This window comes from Dryobates pubescens, chromosome 17, assembly GCF_014839835.1.
Source record: "Dryobates pubescens isolate bDryPub1 chromosome 17, bDryPub1.pri, whole genome shotgun sequence".
NCBI classification, from domain to species: domain Eukaryota; kingdom Metazoa; phylum Chordata; class Aves; order Piciformes; family Picidae; genus Dryobates; species Dryobates pubescens.
This window is the reverse complement of record NC_071628.1, coordinates 3,575,839-3,595,790: the sequence shown is the minus strand read 5'-3', so window position 1 is coordinate 3,595,790 and position 19,952 is coordinate 3,575,839. Positions and strand designations below refer to the sequence as shown.

Below are 19,952 nucleotides of genomic sequence, written 5' to 3'. Positions count from 1 at the left end.
AAAAAAGTCTTCTGCTGAGAACATCTTCCCGTGCACCACATTGGTGCCACGCATCCCTGTACACAGGGACACTCTTACCCCCGTGCAGAGCACCCCACTGTCCTGGGTAGCACCCACACAACACTGGCAGCATCACACCCTGAGCAAGGTACCTTTTATTGATGCAAAAAGCTGCGCACAGAAAGGAAAATGGCAGCTTTCCAAGTGGCCCCAGTTAATAGCTCTGTTTTGCTTAATGGTGCCTCCCATTCAGACTAAAGATGCTGTTTTAAATATGTAAGCAATTAGTATCTCTCTCTCTCAACACATCTGTGCTTCTCCTGCCTGCTGCATTATAAATCTACTGCGTCCCTCTCCAGCTCGGCAGTGCATATATCACCAGATATTCTGATATTCAGCAACTTTCCGGTCCGAAAGAATTACACTTGGATTTGGAGACGCTCTGCCAGGCTGGCCTCACCTAACCCCGGGCACAGTCAGCCTCTCCCCTCCAGGAGCTGGACTAACAGATAACGGGGATACAAGAAAAGGACCTCTCGGTCTTTTTTTGGCTGTTCTTTGCTTCAGCCAGCCCCTCTTCTTTCCTCTTTGCCAACTTGCGTACATTTCCATCTCCTTTTCTGGGTAGAACCTGCAGTCTTTTCTCGCCAGAACACACTCTGGTGCAGGAGGCTGGTGGCAGGGGATGGTGGCAGAGACGCACCCAAGCGCCTCAGCAGCGGAGCCCCTTGTGCAGTTTCTGCTTTCAATAAATTCTGCCCGTTCAAACTCCAGCGAAATTTGAAGAGCAGGGGCAGGAGCACAGTGGTGATGAGGGTCAGTATTTATAGTAACGGAAAGAATTAGCTTTCTTAAAATAGGAATTAATAGTAATAGGTGGCATTAATTACTCATCATCTTTACCAACAAAGTGTTTGCCATCCCCAAAGATCCGCTTCGTCACACGCACCTTGCAAGGGAGCGCAAAGTACGGCCAACGCCACCGCATACACCGCTTTGCTTTGTCTCATTTTATGACAGTTTTTGACCTTTCGGGGAGAAGCCACCCGCCTGCTCGTACCCTCACCACCACCCCAGGCAGGACTGACCCTGCCACACGGCGCCGGTGCGCAGCGCAGAGCAGGGGAGGAGACATGCCACGGCCGCGCAGGGCAAGCGACAACAAAAAGCGAAGGGGGCACCTCCGGGGTGGGCGGCTGGTGGCTGTCTGCCCCCTCGCCGAGAACCAGGAGCTACTCGCAGCTCCCGGGACTCGCCGCAAACTTTATCGGCGGGGGGCGGCGGGGGCAGAACCCGCCCCGTGTGCCCCCTCCCCTCCCACCCCCTCCCCGCGCCGGGCGGGGCGGGACGGGCGCTCGGCGGGCGCCGAGGGGCGGAGCGGCCCCGCCGGGTGGCGGCGGCGGCGGCAGCGGCGGCGGCGGCGGGGCTGAGGCGGGACGCGGCGCGGCGCCGCGCTCCGCACCCCGCGGAGCGGTGCGGAGCGGAGCGGCCCGGCCCTGCCCTGCCCAGCCCAGCCCAACCCAGCCCAGCCCGGGAGCCATGCCGCTGCCGTGCCGGGGCTGGACGCTGGCGTTGCTCACGCTGCTTGTCGGTTTCCTCATCTTCGCCGATATCTCCGAGATCGAGGAGGAGAGCGGGTAAATAACCCTTTCCCCAGTGCGCAGGGGCGCGGAGGGGCGCGGAGGATAGGGGTGCTGGAGGCAGAGGAGGAGGAGAAGGCGGCGGAGGGCGGGGGGGTGGGCGGGCGCCCGGACAGTTTCTTTGTCTCCGGCTCTCCCGGTTTCTTGCTGTGCCGAAGTGGGAAGGGAGCTCGCTCCGCTCCCGCGCAGCGCCGCGGAGCCGGCGGCAGCCCCGGGCGGGACCGCCTCGCTGCCGGGCAGTGCAGGGTGCGCCGGGGCACGGGGGGCAGCCACGCCGGTCCGGGCAAGGGTGCGGGAGGTGGTACCGCTCGTGGTAGAGACGCTGAGGCATCCTTCGCGCTTAGGGATGCTGGAACAGGTACCATCCCGTTAGAGATGCTGAGCTACCGGTGTGGGTAGGAATGCTGGGGCAGGTACCAGTCCCGTTAGAGACACTGAGGCACCAGTCTAGGTAGGAATGCTGGAGCAGGTATCAGTCCCGTTAAAAACATTGAGGTACTGGTCCATGGAGGAACGGTGGAGCAGGTACCAGTCCTGTTGGAGGTGCTGAGGTACCAGTCTGGGTATGGATGCTGAACCAGATAGCAGTCCTATTAAAGATGCTGAGGTACTACTCCAGGTAAGAATGCTAGAGCAGGTACCAGTCCTTTTAGAGATGCTGAGATACCAGTCTAGGTAGGGATGCTCAATCAGGGACAGGTCTGGGTAGGGATGCTGGAGCAGGTACCAATCTGATTGGAGCAGATACTGGTCTGGAGAGAGGGGTTTGTGTGCAAGGCAGTGCTCAGGTGTTGATGGACTGATAGTGTAGGTCTCTAAGCAGGTGGAGGCAGTCTGATGACCAGGGATGGTGGGGCAAGTTGCAGCCCAGGAGGCTTGGGCACCAGTGTTGATCCAGATGAGCGTAACAGAGAAAGTGCCAGCCCGTGAGGGTGATGGATAAGGGAGCAGTCTGCAGAGTAGAAGAGACTGAGCAAGGACCAGCTGGGTGAGGGTGAGGAGCAAGGTGGAACAGCTCAACTCCTTCATCTGCCCCCATGGCTGCATCAGGGGCTTCATGATCACCCCTACCCCATTCCTTCCAGGGTGGGTGTTTATCTGCAGGTGTCTGTATGGTGGGAACTAAAGCAGCCTCTAAGTCTGTGGAGACAAGCAACACCCTACCTGCCCCATAAACCCTATCTCTGAGGGCTGCTTGGAAACTTAGGGGGTGAGAGGAGCAAGCATGGAGAGGAGGGTTTGCATTAACGTGAGGAACTCACTACAGCAGTGTGGGAAAACAAATCCAGTAAACCTAGTAGCGTGGGTTGCACTCATAGGGCCCAAATGACACACCATCTTTCTGGTTGGGACCAGGTGGCATCATCCATTGTGTTACATCCCAACAAACACCTGGCTGAAATGATAAATTAAATGCAGTGACATCTGTCATTGTTTCATTGCTATGTTCTATTGGGTGCTACAGGCAAGAAGTGCTTAAAGGTCAGTAGCCTTGTCCAGAAACATCCAACAGTGGACTGTAGGTTACCAGGCTGGATGAATTGTTGCTCTGCAATGAGCTGGCATTATCTACATAATAATAAAGGAAATGAAAAGCTTCTAAAGCATCCTCCCCATCATGCAGGCTGTTCTTATCCCCTTGCTTTCCTGCCTTCTTTCTTCTCTCCTTGTCTATCTGCTAGATCTGTCCCCTAGAACTTGCTGTGCCCTTATTGAAAATCTATTCTGTTTTGTTACTTACTTCTCCTGCCTTTCACCCTGGTTCATTAGGGATTCCCATTGTTGTGGTTTGGGGTTTTTTTTCTCCCTCCTCTCTTTTCTCTACATTGTATGGAAATTAGATGTTCGCTGACTGCTTATCTCCAAGCCCTGGCATCTGAGTTTGTTGCTGTAGTTCCACCAAGGAAGTACTGCCAAGCGGGTGCAGCAGGGGAGACGGCAGCAGGGTCAGAGGAGCATTGTTAGAAGCAGCAAGCAGCTTGTTTCACAGGGCATTTCAGAAGCTGTAGTCTGTGAGGTAACTAGGAAAGGAGGGGAGCACCCTGCACCCCAAGGAGTGAGGGAGTGGTCCTGCCATCCAGTGCCCTCTGATATGTATCAGTCCCCAACCATTTGTAGACAAGTTCCCACATCAGCTGTGCTGCTGATAAAGGGATGTCCAGAGTGAAGGTGGGACCCTGCTACATTAGGAGGTAATCATGAAGCAGGGCAAACTGACCCTTTCTCTGGGTTTGCCTTCTCCCACCCACTGTATTTCCCCATTGCATCTCTGAAGTGATTCAGGCTAAACGAGTTCCTTCATCCCAAATACAGTAAGGAGCCAAGGACCGTTCACCTTGCACTCAAAGCACTTAGCACAGGAGCCTGACATAAAAACCACTTCAGCCTTGTGCTGCCTTGGTACCCGGAATGGTCAGCAGAGTGCTCCGACCTGACTGAAGTAATGTTGTTGGGGAGATGTGAAAAGCTGAGCACCTGATCTGCAGCAGGTGAGGGCATGATAAAGGGGCTTCGAGGGCCACCTGATAGCAGCATCTTTTGCAAACGGGTCCTGTAGGTAAAGGGGACTGTGACAGCAAAGGTGTACAACAGCATAGAGAAAGAGACCCTTCCAAAGTTTTCCAGGAACTCTCTGTGTGTCTGGAAGGGAACAGCTCCCCTCCATTAGAGGCTGGGGAGATACTGGGTATTTGTGCAGCTCTTCCCCCAGCTCAGGAATATTTGGCTGATGGATCAGCGTCCTCCTCCAGATCTTCTGCAGACCACCTTGGCTTTGGTCAGCACAGCCCAAGCAATAAGGCAGGCAAAGAGCTGGCCAGGTGTCCCCTGGCAGGCTTACAGCACTGGGGGGGGAAGGGGCTGGGGAATGCAGGCAGGTGCAACTCTTTTCTTCTTTTCCTTGGCATGGAAACACTCTCTAATTACTGTGAGGAGCGAACAGCTTGGCCACTTTTACACATACCCTGCCCCCTGCCTGCGATTTGGATTGTTTTTGAAGAATATGCCTCACACGGGTGGGAACGGGGGGGGGGAACATATTTCTCTCACCTACAACTAGTGAGAAATTGTAGGAAAAAAAACCCCAAAATGTTCATTAGGTACAAAGTAAGAATGTAATATTTCTGGCAAAAGGACAAAAAAAGGAAAGTCATGCTGTTTCCCTGGACAGCAACTTCCCAGCATCGCACTTGAAGGAAGGTGGCTGGAGATGCTCTGCCTGCCAGAGGCTTCTGAGAAAGATGTTTCCTCCTTAAGCAGTCCCATCTTGCTCCTCTGGATATTCTTACACCACCTCCTGCAGCCGGGAGATGCTGAAACAAAGAGGTGTCAGGGCAAGGATGAAAATTCAGCAGTTCCTTGCTGCCGACGCTATGTCGCTCTCGTTAGCCTGTTCCTCCCACTCTGCAGCCAGCCCTGCGCACGGGTTTTGCTCCCGCTTACATCCCCGCTGATGTGGGTGGACATAGGCACGCATCACCTATAGCCGCACGGCCGGGCTCGCAGGCTCGGCGCTGCTGCGGGGTGCCGGCGGCCGCCCGGCCGCGCTCCTCCCGCTCGCCTTGGCTCGTTCCTCGTGTTCGGCGCCGTGTGCCGCCGTGCGGTGCCACCGTTGCGAATGGGCTTGGCACTTTGTTCCCCAACAACCGCCTGGTTCCGGGCTGCTGAACTTTTCCTGCAGCCCGGTGGCAGCTACGTTTCTCTCCGTCGCGCTGGTTCCTGCTCTTTGTTTCCCGGAAGGAAACAAAAGAGACGTTCGCGTCTGTCTGGGGGGACACTGATGCGATCGCAGCCGTCTCTTCAGCCGCCCCAGGATAGGGGGGCGGGCCAGACCTCTTGCCACAGAGGAAGACAAAGGACTTGGCATTGAATGGAATTATTGCTGCCGGCTACAAGGTGGAAAATTCTGCTCCTCGGTAGCAGTTTAAAAGGGACTCTTTGTCGCCTCTGCTGTAGCGGTTCCGCAGGGGTCCGGCTGTGTCCTGATTGTCTGTAGAGGGAGCTGGTGACCCGCTGCCACCAGGTGACTTCTCAAATTAGCCTATGAGCCATGTTAGGGAGCACTTGACACTGGGTGATGGGCTGGTCTTAATATGAGTCAACCTTTTTTCTGCTAGCTCGGACCACATACCTCTCCGTTCTGATTGCAAGAGGAATTTATTCTGCTCTTTTTGAAGTGATGAACTGGGGTATCTAACACTGCTGTCCTGCCTGGGAGCTTGTCAGGAAATTGCCACTTTTTCCTCAGGTGCCCTTTCCTAACGCCTGCCTTTCAACGGCTCAGGAGCGCCACGAGGAGATTTTGTGCCCTTTGTGGGGGCTGACGTGCTTGCTCCGAGTGCTCTGCACTCTGTGGTGGTCATAACACTTCTTGTTAAGGTTGGTCTGTGGAGTATAAATGTCCAGCTTAAGTCTTGTGGGCTGTGATTTGCTGTGCCTGACCCAGAGTTAGTCTAAGACTTGATCTCCACCAGAAAGTTCAGTTGATAAAGTGCTGTGTTCTCCCAGCACAGACTCTGTGCACTCACACAGCGGGTGCACACGAGCCAACGATTCTCCAGGCTGCTCTGCAGGAGTAATACCTCTCTGCAGGACAGAAGCTCACAGGCATTCTCTAACCATTCATGTAAATGGAGCCACTGGGGAGACCTTGGTATGTCAGGGCTCTAACAAAAGCCCTGGTGCATCCAGCTGGAAAATAAAAGCAATGCTGCAGCACTGATTTGAGTAAGGAAATACTTGGTGGAGGCTTTGGTTCTGACTGTTCTGATGATAACTTGAATGGGGTGCTCAGTGCCATGGTTTAGTTGATTAGGTAGTGTTGGATGATAGGTTAGACTTGATGATCTCAAAGGTCTCTTCCAACCTGGTCTGGTCTATTCTATTCTATTCTATTCTATTCTATTCTATTCTATTCTATTCTATTCTATTCTATTCTATTCTATTCTATTCTAACTTGAGCTCAAGCAGCCAGTTTCAGGTTGGCTTCAGTGTTGCACTTCATCTCCTGCTGCCCTGTGTGGTGTCTGCCACAAAGACCTATCTGAAACCTGTGCTCCTGCCTAGAGCAGGTTGAAGGAGATGAGTCCCCTCAGCTTCTTTCCTGAAGCTGATCTGCAAGGGAATGGCAGGAGCAGTGGCACCTGCAGGCTATTGGAGTCTGGCAGGAGCCAGGATGGGAGCAGCAGGATGGGAAGCACTAGCAGACCCCTGAGCAATTCAGTGGAACAAAAGGGAAACCCAGCACCATGAGCATAACCAGTCCCTAAAAGGGCTTTCTGCTACAGTTGGTGAGAAGTTACTCTGTGGTCTGACTGTCAGCAGCTTGCAGGACCCCTAAGGAGAGAATTTCTAAGCTTGCCAGCGAGGAGAGCAGTAGCTGTGGTACAAGGATGCATATCACCAGCCAGTACTTCTTGGGTGCAGAGGTGCTGAAGCCATGGGCTGTCCCACACCCAGCGATCAGAGCAATGAGGAGAGCAAAGCACCTTGCACAAGGGCTTCAAGTTTCCATTTTGCCCAGGAGGGCTTTTTGGTTTTTTTTCCCCATCTCCAACCCTGCAGATGCACAATTCCAGTCTGGAAAGGGAAGGAAGCCTTTTTTCTCCCTGCAGAGAATGAGGAGTTGTCAGCACAGGCCTGTTGAGCAGCTCAGAGTGAGCTTCAGTGATTAGCTGTACGGTGCCCCCTCCGCTGTGCTGCTGATGTGCTTGTGGGCAGAGACCAAAGCCCTGGGACCGTGGCCAGCAGTGACACAGCAGATCCCACTGGCACCATCAGCCCTCCTGTCCTCTCCCAGGCATGGATGGAGGGGCCAGTTTTCCCTTGTATTCTTTGCAGCAACCATGGTTGTTCTGCTTGGACATCGACTCATTGGTGCCTTTCTGCATGCCAGGATGTGCTTTTGATCTTCCAGGAAAGCCTTTAACAGAGGCTCCCTTACCTTTCCTTGGGCTTTCAGGCTACAGGTATTTTAGGTTTTCATCCCTGAGTCCAGCACCACTTAAATACAGCTGTAGTTGCTATAAAAAAAACAGCTGCTCCAAAGACAGGCTTCTAATTGCCTCCAACAGTTGTTTTCTCTAGGCCTGGGTCATCCTCAGCAGCAAGAAATGAACCCAAACTACATTAGAAAACAACAATTGGTTTGCCCTTTCTCAGGTTTCTGTTCCCAGTTGCCTCTGGAAACAAGGGAGTTCCCTGGCACATTAAATTCACCCTAGGAGCAGAGTTTCAGGTGTACTTCAGCAAACACCAGGGCAGAGCATGCTGGTGTCAGCAGCTCTGCCCCTTGCAATGCAACAGGAAAAAAAAAGAAGAAAAAGAAACAAAGAGAGAATAAGCATCTTTACAGCTCCCTTTTCTTTGATTTCCCACTGTAAATCTAAACAACTTCTTGTCCTGGCTGAGTAGCAGTCTTGCTAGTGGTAATGGTGGCCTCGTGAGATGCATCCTCATCAACAGCAGCAGCGCTGGCTCCAGTGGGGAAGCTAAAGGGCTGATCCAAGGACATGGGCATAGCACTGCCAAACCTTGCCAGGATAGTGGCAATGGTGTGGGGTGAGGAAGGAGAATGAGCCAGGAGAGCAGCATGTGGTCAGGATGCTTGGGGTGTGGGTGATGGGATCAAAGTGGTCTTCCTGAAGCAGCAAGTGATGCTACAGCCCAAGTGCTGAATCCTGACAGGTACCTGCAGTCAAGTAACCTTCTCAGGAGTCCTTGCACGAGCCCAGAGGTGACCATCACTCCTGGGTGTGACACTGCAAGACAGAAATGGGCTTTAGGGATGCTCCCCTTTGCCAGGCAGTCAGCAGCTTCATTGCCCTGACACCACTAACTCTGCTGGCCTCATTATTGACCTTTCAGAGGTTCCTTGTTTGCACAGTGTTTGATTCATTGAGCTGGTTGCTTGTGCACCAGGTCAGCTGTTTCCAAATTTAAGTGCTGGACTCTTTCTTATTGCTACAGCAAACAAAGTCCTTGTTAATGCATACAAAAACCCCCTGGGAATATCAGAAACACACTCCCCCTACCCCAGGCTGGGCATCTGCTTGCTGAGCACGCTGTCCCTCCCTGTCCAGTGCTCTCCAGGAGCACATCTTTTAAAAGCACATCTTGTCACACCCCGTGACACAGTTTTGAAGTGCTCTCTCAAGGCCTCCCTCAGCACTGCAGTTGGCTCCAGGTGCCACCCATGTGTTTGGCAGCTCTGCACCGAAGGACAGTTCTTCCACCATGACCCATCACCTCCCAGCCTGGCCTTCATCAGCATCCTCAGGAATGTCATTCAGGTCTCAACCAGTGGCTAAAACAGGGGACATGCTTCCCCTGTGCAGGTTAAGCATCATCATAAGGCATCTCCAGTGCCTTCTCAGATACCCAGAAGCACACTTGACAGTCAACCAGCAGCTGCTGAGTTGGTAATTAAACTTCTCCTTACTGCTGTCTGATTTCCATGGTGTAACTTTGTGAGCCAAGGCTGAGCTCTGAAATCACTCTTGGCTTTTCAATATTGGCATCTGGACATTGTCATCTGGCAATTAAGTCCCTGTGAAAGTCCTAGGCTATGTTGCTGGTGACTGCCTGCAATGCTGGGCAAACAGCTCAGGCTGGTTGCAGGGTGTAGCTCTCAGCCCTCTTTGTGTAGGCACCAGATGTTATTTTGAGGATGCTCATACAGAAGAACCACTCCAAGAGGATGTCACTGCCCAGGAGAGGTCCTCAGCATCCACCTCAACAGTGAAAGAAGAAACCCCATGAACTTGACTATTCCAAGGGGCTCCACATAGCAGTGGCAAGAAATGGGTGTGGGAGGATGAGTCTCAGGACCCACAGCCCCTCAGGCACAGTATCTTTTCATCTTGCACCATTCCCATTTCCCAAGGTCTGTGGCATTCAAGATGCTGCAGGAGCCTCTGGGATTTCAGTCTTTTGGGGACACGAATTCTCAGGGTGCCAGGATCTGCTGCAAGACTGATGCTCTGCTGTCTGTGCTCCCTGGGCACTCTGCTCTGTTGGCTGGAAAAAATTCATCTCAGGAAAAATGTGTAGTGTAGACATGCTTGTTAAGCAGTCAGGCTGTTGTCTCTGCCTCTTTCTAGATCTTTGCTGGGATTTGGGGATTTTTTCCTTCTTCCTCCCAGAAGGGGAAAGCTACATACACAAACACCACCCCACCCCCCTCATCCCGAGCCCCTCACTGGATCCTTTTTTGCCTGCTTCAGTCTTATTATGTTTTTTCCTTTGCTGGTTGTTTCATTAACAAAGAAACTCAACTGAATAAACTTCTGATGGAAGACCTGAGGTGAAGGAAGGAATAAGGTGGTGCCAGTATGCAGGATGAGAAGAGGTGAGGTGTGTGACAACTGAGCCCCCAAGTGCTTGAGCATCCTGTCATTAGAGCAGTGATAAAACAAGAGCGTTGCAGGGTGATCGAGTCAGGCTGTGCTGAGGTTGTGCTGGAGGTTGTGCTGGGTGCATGTGGATGTGAAACCTGACACTCTACAGGTATGAGAGAGACTTTTCTGGCACAGAGGAAGTGCCCTCTGGTTTGAGGGCAGAGCCTGAAAGCCCTGGATCATGGTTCTCTTGCTGGCAGCAGAAACGCTCAGGCTGCTCTGAGCATCCTCTTGCTTCTCATGGGTCCTTCAGGGCAGGTTGCTGATGGCAGGAGCAGGGATTTGGTTGTGGTGCTCTGATTACCCCAGTGCAGAGTGAACCCCAAGCAGCATCCTGGTGGCAGGCTGCCACAGACATCCCTCCTGTGCCCTCCTGTCCTTTAGTCATCAGAGCTGTGCCGTTCCTGCTGGTTCTTCGCCAGTTCTGTCACCTAAGCGTTTCAGCCTGATTGACTTATTGCTATGAAGCAACAGGGGTCTCTGCTTTGCAAACTCTTGTGCCTTAATTCCTGCATCCTCAGTGCAAGCTTGCAGGAACTACACAGAGTGCTTTGCAGCCAGGCAGAATTCTCAGGGCCAAATGTGCTCTTGTTTGTGCAGGAGCTGATGTGGAGCCATGGTTTCCACCTTACATCTCCCTGTGGTCCCCAGGAAGGAGCCTGCAGGGTGGGTGATGTGATGGAGGTGGGACTGGGGCATGGAAGGAGGTGACCAAATTAGCAAGGCTGGTTTGCATGAGATTGGCAGGTCTGGTGTCCCTTGGAGAGAATAGCAAGTGCTGCGAGCAACAGGAAGGCTGTTGGCTGGCACTTTCACACCGGCTCTCCTTGGCTTGCTGGAGGATGCTGCTCTGCCAGCCTGGCTGCACAAGCACTGCCCCTGCAGCTTGTGTCTGGAGCTGCATCAGGACCCCAGCAGGGCAAAGTGGTTTTCCTGCAAGCCATGATATGGACCCGCTCTCCCAAATGTGGTCCTATGACTTGATAGGAAGAAAGGAGCTTAGAGCAGTAAAAATAGAAGCTGGTATTGAGGAAGTTTTTGGCACTCAGGCTGCCAAGCTGTGACAATATGAACAAGTGAGATTTTAAACACATTGAAGTGCAATTTCAAACATCTCATCAAGATGGATTGCAGGATCTTTTGTCCTAACAGACAAACACTTTAGAAATGTTTGACAAATGAATCCCATCAGAGGGGACTTGGCTCAGCAGGGGAGCGTGAGTATGCAGGGCTGCCCAATGGCCACCACTTCTCTTAATCTCAATCATGGAATCATTAAGGTTGCAAAAGACCTCTGAGATCAGCAAGTCCAAGACCATCATGTCCACTAAACTATGTCACAAAGTGCAAAGTCTGCACGTTTTTTGAGTACCTCCAGGGAGGGTGACTCCACCACCTCCCTGGGCAGCCCTGTTCCAATGCTTGGCCACTCAGGCAGCAAAGAAATTGTTCCTGAGTCCAATCTCAACCTGCCCTGGCACAACTTGAGGCCATGTAATCTCATTTCATCACTAGTTACTTGGGATGAAAGCCTCAAAGGCAACTGGTGAATTGTCACAGGCAAGGGTCTGGAAGTGTCAGGTCTCCTGTTTACTCCTGGGGTGTTATAAACACGATGTGAGATGAGAAATGGGCCTGCAAGAGCAGCATTCCTGGATGCACTGGGGGGAGACCAGTGTTAGGGAGAGTGCATGAGGTAGTGTTCAAGAGTATGATCTCCAGGGTCAGAAATGCATCTCTGATTCCATCACTTCTCACCTGGTTTCCAATTTGCCAGTTGGTTTGCATGTAGGGCTGACCAGCAGTGAGTGAAGCCTTTCCTCTCCTTGTTTTTCTCTCCTGTGATAGCAGAGCATTTTATGGCTGTGGCTGGGCTTTGACCTGAGCCCCACAGAAACCCTTGAAAAGCAAAATAAATACAGCTGGTGATTTTTCTTTTTCTCTGCCTTATGGCTACAGCCTCCAGCCAAGTCAGGGGACCAGTGCCTGCATGTGCTCCTCAGGCTAGTGAGACCTTGTCAGATTGATTCCCTTGGTCCTCTGGGTGACATAGATTTGTAGAATGGTTTAAATTGGAAGGGAGCTTAACGATATCTGGTTCCAATCTCCCTGCCATGGGCAGGGACACCTTCCACTAGCCCAGGTTGCTCAAGGCTTCATCCAGCCTGGCCTTGAACACCTCCCTGAATGACCAGTTCCAGTGTCTCACCACCCTCACTGTAAAGAATTTCTTCCTAATACTTGGTCTGTGTCTTCCCTCCTCAAGTTTCAATCCATTGTCTCTTATCCTATCACAACAAGCCCTTGTAAAAAGGCCCTTCCCAGCTTTCTTGTAGCCCCTTTCAGGTACTGGAAGGCCACTATAAGGTCTCCCTGGAGCCTTCTCTTCTCCAGGCTGAACAGCCCCAACTCTCTCAGCCTGTCCCTGTGAGGGAGGTTCTCCAGCCCTCTGATAATCTTCATGGCCCTCCTCTGGACCAGCTCCAGCAGCTCAATGTCCCTCTTTCACTGGGGACCCTGGAACTGGGCACAGTTCTCCGGGTGGTGTCTCACTAAAGCAGAGCAGAGAGGCAGAATCTCCTCTCTCATCCTGCTGCTCACACTGCTTGATGCAACCCAGGACACAGCTGCCTGCTGGGCAGTAAGCATCCTGCCCTCACAGCCAGCAGCAAGAGCTGTACTCACTCTCAGCAAGTAAAGGGCAACATTTTCAAGGGGACAGGTCTGCTGTAAGCCTATAGTGCCTGCTCCTGTCCTGGCTTCTGACACTCATTTTTGGTGTTGCAGGTCAAGCCACCTCACCCTCAGTGCTCCAGCTGTATAACAAGGATCCTAAAATGCACCCAACACAAAAACAGGGGGTGAAAACTTCCTTTGTAGGTGCTCATGATTTGAACCCCTCAGGGCAAAAACTGTGCCACCCTGAAGTCTGTCTGAGGAATTCAGGTGGATAAATTCTACTCAGCAGTCCTCCAAAGGGATTGTTCTCCCTCTTTTATGTGGAGGAGGGAGAAGAGGAGGACTTGTGTTGCCCAAGGTCAGAAAGAGGCAGAGGTTTTGTTCCAGCAGCAATGTGCTCCCCAAATGTGGCTGATGGGTGGTTGGGTGCAGGTGGAATCGCTAGCTGGTTCATGCCTCTCATGCCTGCTTCCCGTGTGTATTGCCTGCCACGGACGCTGGGCGGGGGGAGGGAGGGGGAAGCAGGACTTGGCGCTGGGCAGGGTAAAATCTCCATGCAAAACCACATCTTTTCCTTGGTAAGCCCTGAGAATCTGGATGCATGGAGCCTGCTCTTAGCGATCTGCTCGCCCAAAGAGGCTGTGTGACCTACTTGTTCAGTCAAAGCAGCTTTGATTTCACGTGTCGAAATTGCTCGAAGCAAGACCAAACCCTACCTAGCAACAATTAAGAGAATCATTTAAGAAGTGGGAGATGATGAAAAGGGAAGCAAAAAAACCCAAACCCAACCAAAAGCCCCTAAAAAAAAACCCTACCCTAAACATCTAAACAGCCTATTCATAGTGGGTGAATAGAAAAGTCCTCCCAGGTCTGATTTGTCAGAAATTATTCATCCAGGAAAATCTGGACCTGAACCATAAGACAATTTATATATATATATATATATAATTTTCTTCTTCTTTTTTATCCTCTGATAGATGAATCAGTGTCACTTTACATCTCAGCACAGAATGATTTGACCTATATAATATCTTAGATAGTGGAAATTCAGAGCAAAAGGCTGGCATGAGGCAGTAATACGGCATTAAGCACCCAGAGATGAGCCTTATCACTGGGGAACATCCCAACAGAAGTCAGAAGAAGAGCATTTTGTAAATAATAGGATTAGGCAGCAAGTTGGTACTTTGTGGAGCTGGCTATCCAATCAAACTGATAACAACTGGATTAATAAGGCAATCCAATCTGGACACGGAGGAGCGCCAGGAAGCTTTTCAGAATCAATGCCTCTCCGGGAAGTTTTAATAGAGGTTGGTCTTCACCTTCTGAAGCCAAGAGATTTGGAACTCCAGGTCAGCAAGGTATCATAAAATGGGCTGAGGCTTTGTGGGTTTGGTTGGTTGGGTTTTATTCTTGGCACGTGCTTCTTAATTAGTGCCCCCAATTTCCTAGTGTCTTCATCTTCCCTGGTGGGGGAAGTGAAGCAGTGCAGCACTGTTGGCTTGTCTGTGCTGGTAATGAAGTATGGCTGACCTTGGAAAATACCAGGTGTGGCGAACCTATGGGTGTCTTCAGCAGCTGGTTTGCCTGGCTGGTACCCACTGCTGGGCTGAAGTGAGCAGGAGGTGAGCAATACACCCCGTGGGATCCTATCCTTAGTGTGTGTTGTCTTTGACTGTACAACAGGAGATTGTAGGGAAGATGTCCAGTGTCACAGAGTCACAATGATGGCCTTTAACAAGTCCAGGTGCTGAGTGCTGCACTTTGGCCACAACAACCCCATGCAGCGCTACAGGCTGGGGTTGGAGTGGCTGGAGAGGAGCCAGGCAGAAAGGGACCTGGGGGTAGTGGTTGACAGTAGGCTGGACATGAGCCAGCAGTGTGCCCAGGTGGCCAAGAAGGCCAGTGGCATCCAGGCCTGCATCAGGAATAGTGTGGCCAGCAGGAGCAGCCTGGAGAAGAGGAGGCTCAAGGGAGACCTCATTGCTCTCTGCAACTACCTGAAGGGAGGTTGTAGCCAGGTGGGGGTTGGTCTCTTCTCCCAGGCACCCAGCACCAGAACAAGAGGACACAGTCTCAAGCTGTGCCAGGGGAATTTTAGGCTCGAGGTGAGGGGAAAATTCTTCCCAGAAAGAGGAATTTGCCATTGGAATGTGCTGCCCAGAGAGGTGGTGGAGTCACTGTCCCTAGAGGTGTTCACAAAAGGCTTGGATGTGGCACTTGGAGCCATGGTTTAGTTGTCAGGAGGTGTTAGGTACAAGGTAATAGGTTGGACTCAATGATCTCTGAGGTCTTTTCCAACCTGGTTGATTCTGTGATTAAGGTTTGAAAAGACCTCTATATAATAATTTGGTTCTCTTTATGAGCATCTTCATTTGGCTATCTGTGCAACAGAAACAATGGAACAGCAAGGAGTGTGTGGAGGTTAAAATGTCTGACTAGGAGCCCAGCTCCTGCTGAACATCACAGAGTGGGCAACTGGGTCTTTAGGACCCTTTGAAAATCGCAGACTGAAGCAACAAGAGGCTCTGCAGCCAGCTAGATGCAGACCAATGCTTGTGTGTATTTACTTGAAGTGAGGATTCACAGTTTGTGTGAGTGGCGTTGGTTGGTGAAAGGGCTTGGTCCCACCTGCTCTTCGCTACAGCATCATATAGGTGCTGCACATTCTGACTGTCCATTACCACAGGTCTTGCTCAGCAGGTCTGGCACCTGTCCTTGTGCAGTGGTGTCAGACCCTGGCAGTGACAAGGCTGTCACTTCGGGTCTTAGCTCCAGCATGTAAATGACTGTGGTGAATTAGCCTTATAACTTCAGCCAGGTTACACCAAAGGTGGAGAAGGGGGGCTTCAGGGGAGACACAGGATTGGAGGGGGCTGTAACTGAGCCTTGGGGCTGGGCTGGGTCACTGGGAGCTGGGAGGAGGCACGCTGTGAGGATGAGGTCTACACAAGTCACCCAGGAGTCCGAATAAAATGGAGAGGTTGAGTGGCTTCGAGTGAAAACCCAAGATGCAGACAGTAGCAGGAACCCTGTCCGGATCGTTCAGCTCAGTCCCCGCCCTGAAAAGGACAGGGAAAGTCCATTGGCAACCTGGAGATGCAGGAAACCTTCTTTGAGGACTGCTAGCACCTGACTTGTTAAAAAAAAACCAGAAAGGAGAGCTGTATTTAATGCAACCAGTAGGCTGCACGCTGCTTTGACGACGGAGAGCAGATGTCTTTGATGGCTGCTTAGATTGCACAGGTATTATTCATTGGGTGGGTTAGGAGTTTGGGGGTTTTTTGTTGTTTTTTTTTTCCTTTTGCCAGGATGCTTTTACAGTCACACAGCAGGGCAGTGCTGAGGATGGATGTGAAAAGCCCTTCAGAGGCATCAGGACATCTCCCATCCGGATGGGGTGGGATGCGAGCGGCACAGCAGCAGCTCCGCTCAGAGCCCTCCAGAGCAGGATCTCTTGACTGTTGAACAATGCTTGGCAGAGAGGAGCTGGCTTTATAAATAATGCATTTCCTTTGTCTTGCAGGAGTTCTGGAGGCAGAGGTACAATCAGATCAGCTGTGAACAGCTTACATAGCAAATCTAATAGGTTTGTAAATTAGATTTTGTGTTCATTTGTTTTTGCTGTGAGGCAGCTATTAATCTGCTTCTCCTCTTGGCTGGATAGTGCTGTTCTTAGTTAGCAAATGTATCTGCTGCTTTTCACTTCTGCTTTGCATTTTCTTAATCATTTCCCCCCACCACCACCCTGCCTTCCCCCAGCTCAGTGCAATAATCATTTGCAAATAACCAAGGATCTGCAAGTTGCAGTGATTGAGGGAACAAGAGAGAGAGAGAGAGAGAGTTACTTATTGTGAAAATAAGTCAGTGATAGAGTTGCCATTTTCACAGCTTTTCTGCATGCCACCACCAGCTTCAGCAGCAGAACTTCCCTGGGTTTCACCATCCTGCACTTCAGGAGCAGAGTCATTGCATGCCGTCGTAGCTTCAGTCTCTCTCTCTCTCTCTCTGTCATTCTTACAACGATTTCAGTGTTGCCACATGGCACAGTAGCAAAGCTCAGTGCCACCACGTGAGGAAGACAGAGTGATGCCATTCTGTGATGATCAAAAAACCCCAAACAAACCCAGAGAAATGGGCAAAGCCATAAAAATTGTTCTTGTTGCCAAGGTTTCTTTACCCTGTTTCCTTTATGAGTTTTCACAGAATCATAGAATGCGCTGCGCTGGAAGGGACCTTTAAAGGTCATGTAGTCCAACCCCCATGCAGCAGGCAGAGATATCCCCAATTAGATCAGGATTTTTGACACCTTATGAGTAAGCTTTGCAAGGCAGGAGGTGATAGGGCAAAATGCAAGACACAAATCCAACAGCCTTGCCTGGCAGCTTCTGGAGAGGTGCAGTACAAACACACACAAAGACACTGGCAGCCAGCATTTATGAACACTTCCTTGCCTTGCTGAAATGCTACACAGTCTGAGCCACAGTGTGTCCTCAGGAGCTCCTTCCCTGGGCTGGAGAAGTGCTCCTGGGAGCTGGATGTTACCCACAAGCCTGGGCCACCAGCTCTGCCTCATCTCTCTTTGAGGTTCACGTGGGTTTTATAAATGTATTTATTGACAAACCATTTCCCTAGCTGGAAAAAGCCCTTTGCACCAGAGAGGGAGATTCCCTTTAGCTGGCAGCAGGTGCTTTGGCTGTGTATTTTTCAGAGCACTCTGAAGTGTGAAGGTTTTTTCGAGGCTGCAGATACATGCACAGCTTCTTGATGAGGTGCTTGGGTATTCTCTTTGGAGGGTGGCTGGCTGCAATCAAATATTCAGAGGCTCCCTTAATTCATGCCATTTGGTGTGAGTGCCACTGCAGTGCTGGGGCTGATTTGCTTCTTAGTGCAGGTCTTAATAAGTGAGGTCTCCCAGTGATCGTCTCCAAACCACAGCATCTGGCTGTTCCCTGTCCCCCAGCTAGTTTTTGGGTCTGGATCAGGCAATAAAGATGCTGAAATCCCTGTGCTGCCTTCCACAGAGGGAAAAAAGCTCCCAGTGAGCCAGCTTCCCGCTTCGGTATGGGATGCCGTTAGCCCAATCCCACCGGCAGCACCCAGTGGCTCAGCTAAATTAATTTCTCCTCTGGGTGAAGTGAAGGTTGTGTTTAATGAGGATTTTCACAGAATCACAGAAAAGATTGGAAAAAAAAATAGATTGGAAAAGCCCTTTAAGATCATTGAGTCCAATCATTAGCCTAGCACTGACAAGTCCTTGATTAAACCACATCCCTAAGCACCACATCCACAAGGCTGTTAAACGACTCCAGGGTTGGGGACTCCTGGACAGCCTAGTCCAATGCCTGAGAACCCTTAAAGTGAAAGAATTCTTCCTAAAATCCAATCTAAATTTCCCTGGATGCAACTTGTAAGCCATTGCCTCTCATGCTACCAATAGTTACCTGGGAGAAGAGACCAACCTCTCTACAACCTCCTCTCAGGCGGTTGTAGAATGATAAGGTCTCCCCTGAGCCTCCTCTTCTCCAGACTAAATAACCCCAGCTCTCTCAGCTACCTCTCATAAGACTTCTCTCCAGGCCCTTCACCAGCTTGGGTGCCCTTCTCTGGACACACTTCAGCACCTCAATGTCCTTCAGTTGTAACCCTCTCCAGGAGTGAGCTGGCTCCACTTTGGAGTGCTCACACATGCCCAAGAGGCAGCAGGGCAGCAGCCTCAACTGCCCACACAGGAAATGTCTTGATGAATCTGGGGGCTCCCCAGGACTCTGGGATGTCTCACCTACAAGCGTCCATCTGCCAGCCTGTCTTTGCAGAGCCTGCTTGTGGTGCTGTGTGCATGCTGGCTGTGCAGGGCTGTGTGTCCTGAAGGGCTGTACATCTGTGCTGGTGTGAGCAAGCAGGTATTTAAGGATTGGTGCCTGTCTGCTTGAGCGTAGCAGAATACAAACAGCCTTTCCATTCTTGTTTAAGCTCATAACTGCAGTTTTGCTTTTCTGATGAAGTTTGAATTCCAACAGGCAGAGCTGAAGACAGTGATTAGAAATGCCATCAGGATGCTAACGGATTCTGTCTCCCTCTCCCTGTCTTTGCTCCAGAGCTGAAGTAATAATAAATGACTCCTCGTCTCCAGCTGTTGTTGACAGAAGTAATGAAAGCATTAAGCACAACATTAAACCAGCCTCATCCAAATGGAGACACAACCAGACACTCTCTTTGAAGATCAGGTACTGGTAATTACCTATAGGACAAGAGACAGATTTGGTCCTCTCCAGTGCAAGCTGGCAAATTGCCTCTCTATATCATCTAAAGAAGTGGAGGAAGAAATAAAAGGCTTATCTCCCGCTGAGCTAGGCTTCCTATCTGTAAGCGATCGCTTGGAAATGAATTCCCAGCTGAACCAGCTGGCCTTGCGACGATGAAGCGAGGAGCACTTGAGCCCCCATTTTCCAGGCCAAGTGGAATTAGTGTGTGCTGGTGCTGGGTCAGAAAAGGGGAAAGGAGACACTCTCCCCAGGGTAAACATGGGGACCCCTTGCTAATGGTGGGCTGACCATGCTAGCCTGCCCCTGGAGCGACGGGTGGAGAAGGAGCAGGTGTTAGAATAGAGACCATGGAATCAGAATTGTTAGGGTTGGAAGGGACCCCAAGGATCATCCAGTTCCAACCCCCCTGCCATGGGCAGGGACACCTCACATAAGAGCAGGTTGCCCAGAACCACATCCAGCCTGGCCTTACAAACCTCCAGGGGTGAGGCTTCCACCACCTCCCTGGGCAACCTGTGCCAGTGTCTCACCACCCTCACGGGGAAGAGCTTCTTCCCAGCATCCATTTGTACGCTCTTTCTGGAGAGTGCCATACATCTGGGACTTGCCACAGAGGGAGGGCAGCCAGGAAGGAAGAGTTCATCTCGTGTGTGATCCAAGCTCTCTGTGTACCTCACCTGATGGGGCTGTTTTCTCCCCTGTCCTCAGAAAACAGATCTTGAAGTTCCTGGATGCAGAGAAGGACATTTCGGTGCTGAAGGGGACGCTGAAGCCGGGGGACATCATCCACTATGTCTTTGACAGGGACAGCACCATGAACGTCTCACAGAACCTGTATGAGCTGCTACCCCGTACCTCCCCCCTCAAGGGCAAGCAGTTCCCCACCTGTGCCATCGTGGGCAACTCAGGGGTCCTGCTCAGCAGCGGCTGCGGCCCCGAGATCGACGCCCACAGCTTCGTGATAAGGTAGGGGA

At 51.3% G+C, this 19,952-nt stretch overlaps 1 protein-coding gene across 1 annotated transcript in view; it reads left to right on the top strand.

Moving 5' to 3' along the window:
- The first annotated feature begins 1,481 nt into the window (after positions 1 to 1,481).
- ST8SIA2 (ST8 alpha-N-acetyl-neuraminide alpha-2,8-sialyltransferase 2) overlaps positions 1,482 to 19,952 on the top strand; it is a 34,303-nt gene continuing 15,832 nt past the window's right edge. Inside the window, exons 1-4 of the mRNA XM_054169177.1 lie at positions 1,482 to 1,637; positions 16,239 to 16,301; positions 18,811 to 18,939; positions 19,687 to 19,944. Of these exons, the coding sequence (XP_054025152.1) occupies positions 1,540 to 1,637; positions 16,239 to 16,301; positions 18,811 to 18,939; positions 19,687 to 19,944 (548 nt within the window). The 5' untranslated portion in view covers positions 1,482 to 1,539. The remainder of the gene's footprint in view (positions 1,638 to 16,238; positions 16,302 to 18,810; positions 18,940 to 19,686; positions 19,945 to 19,952) is intronic.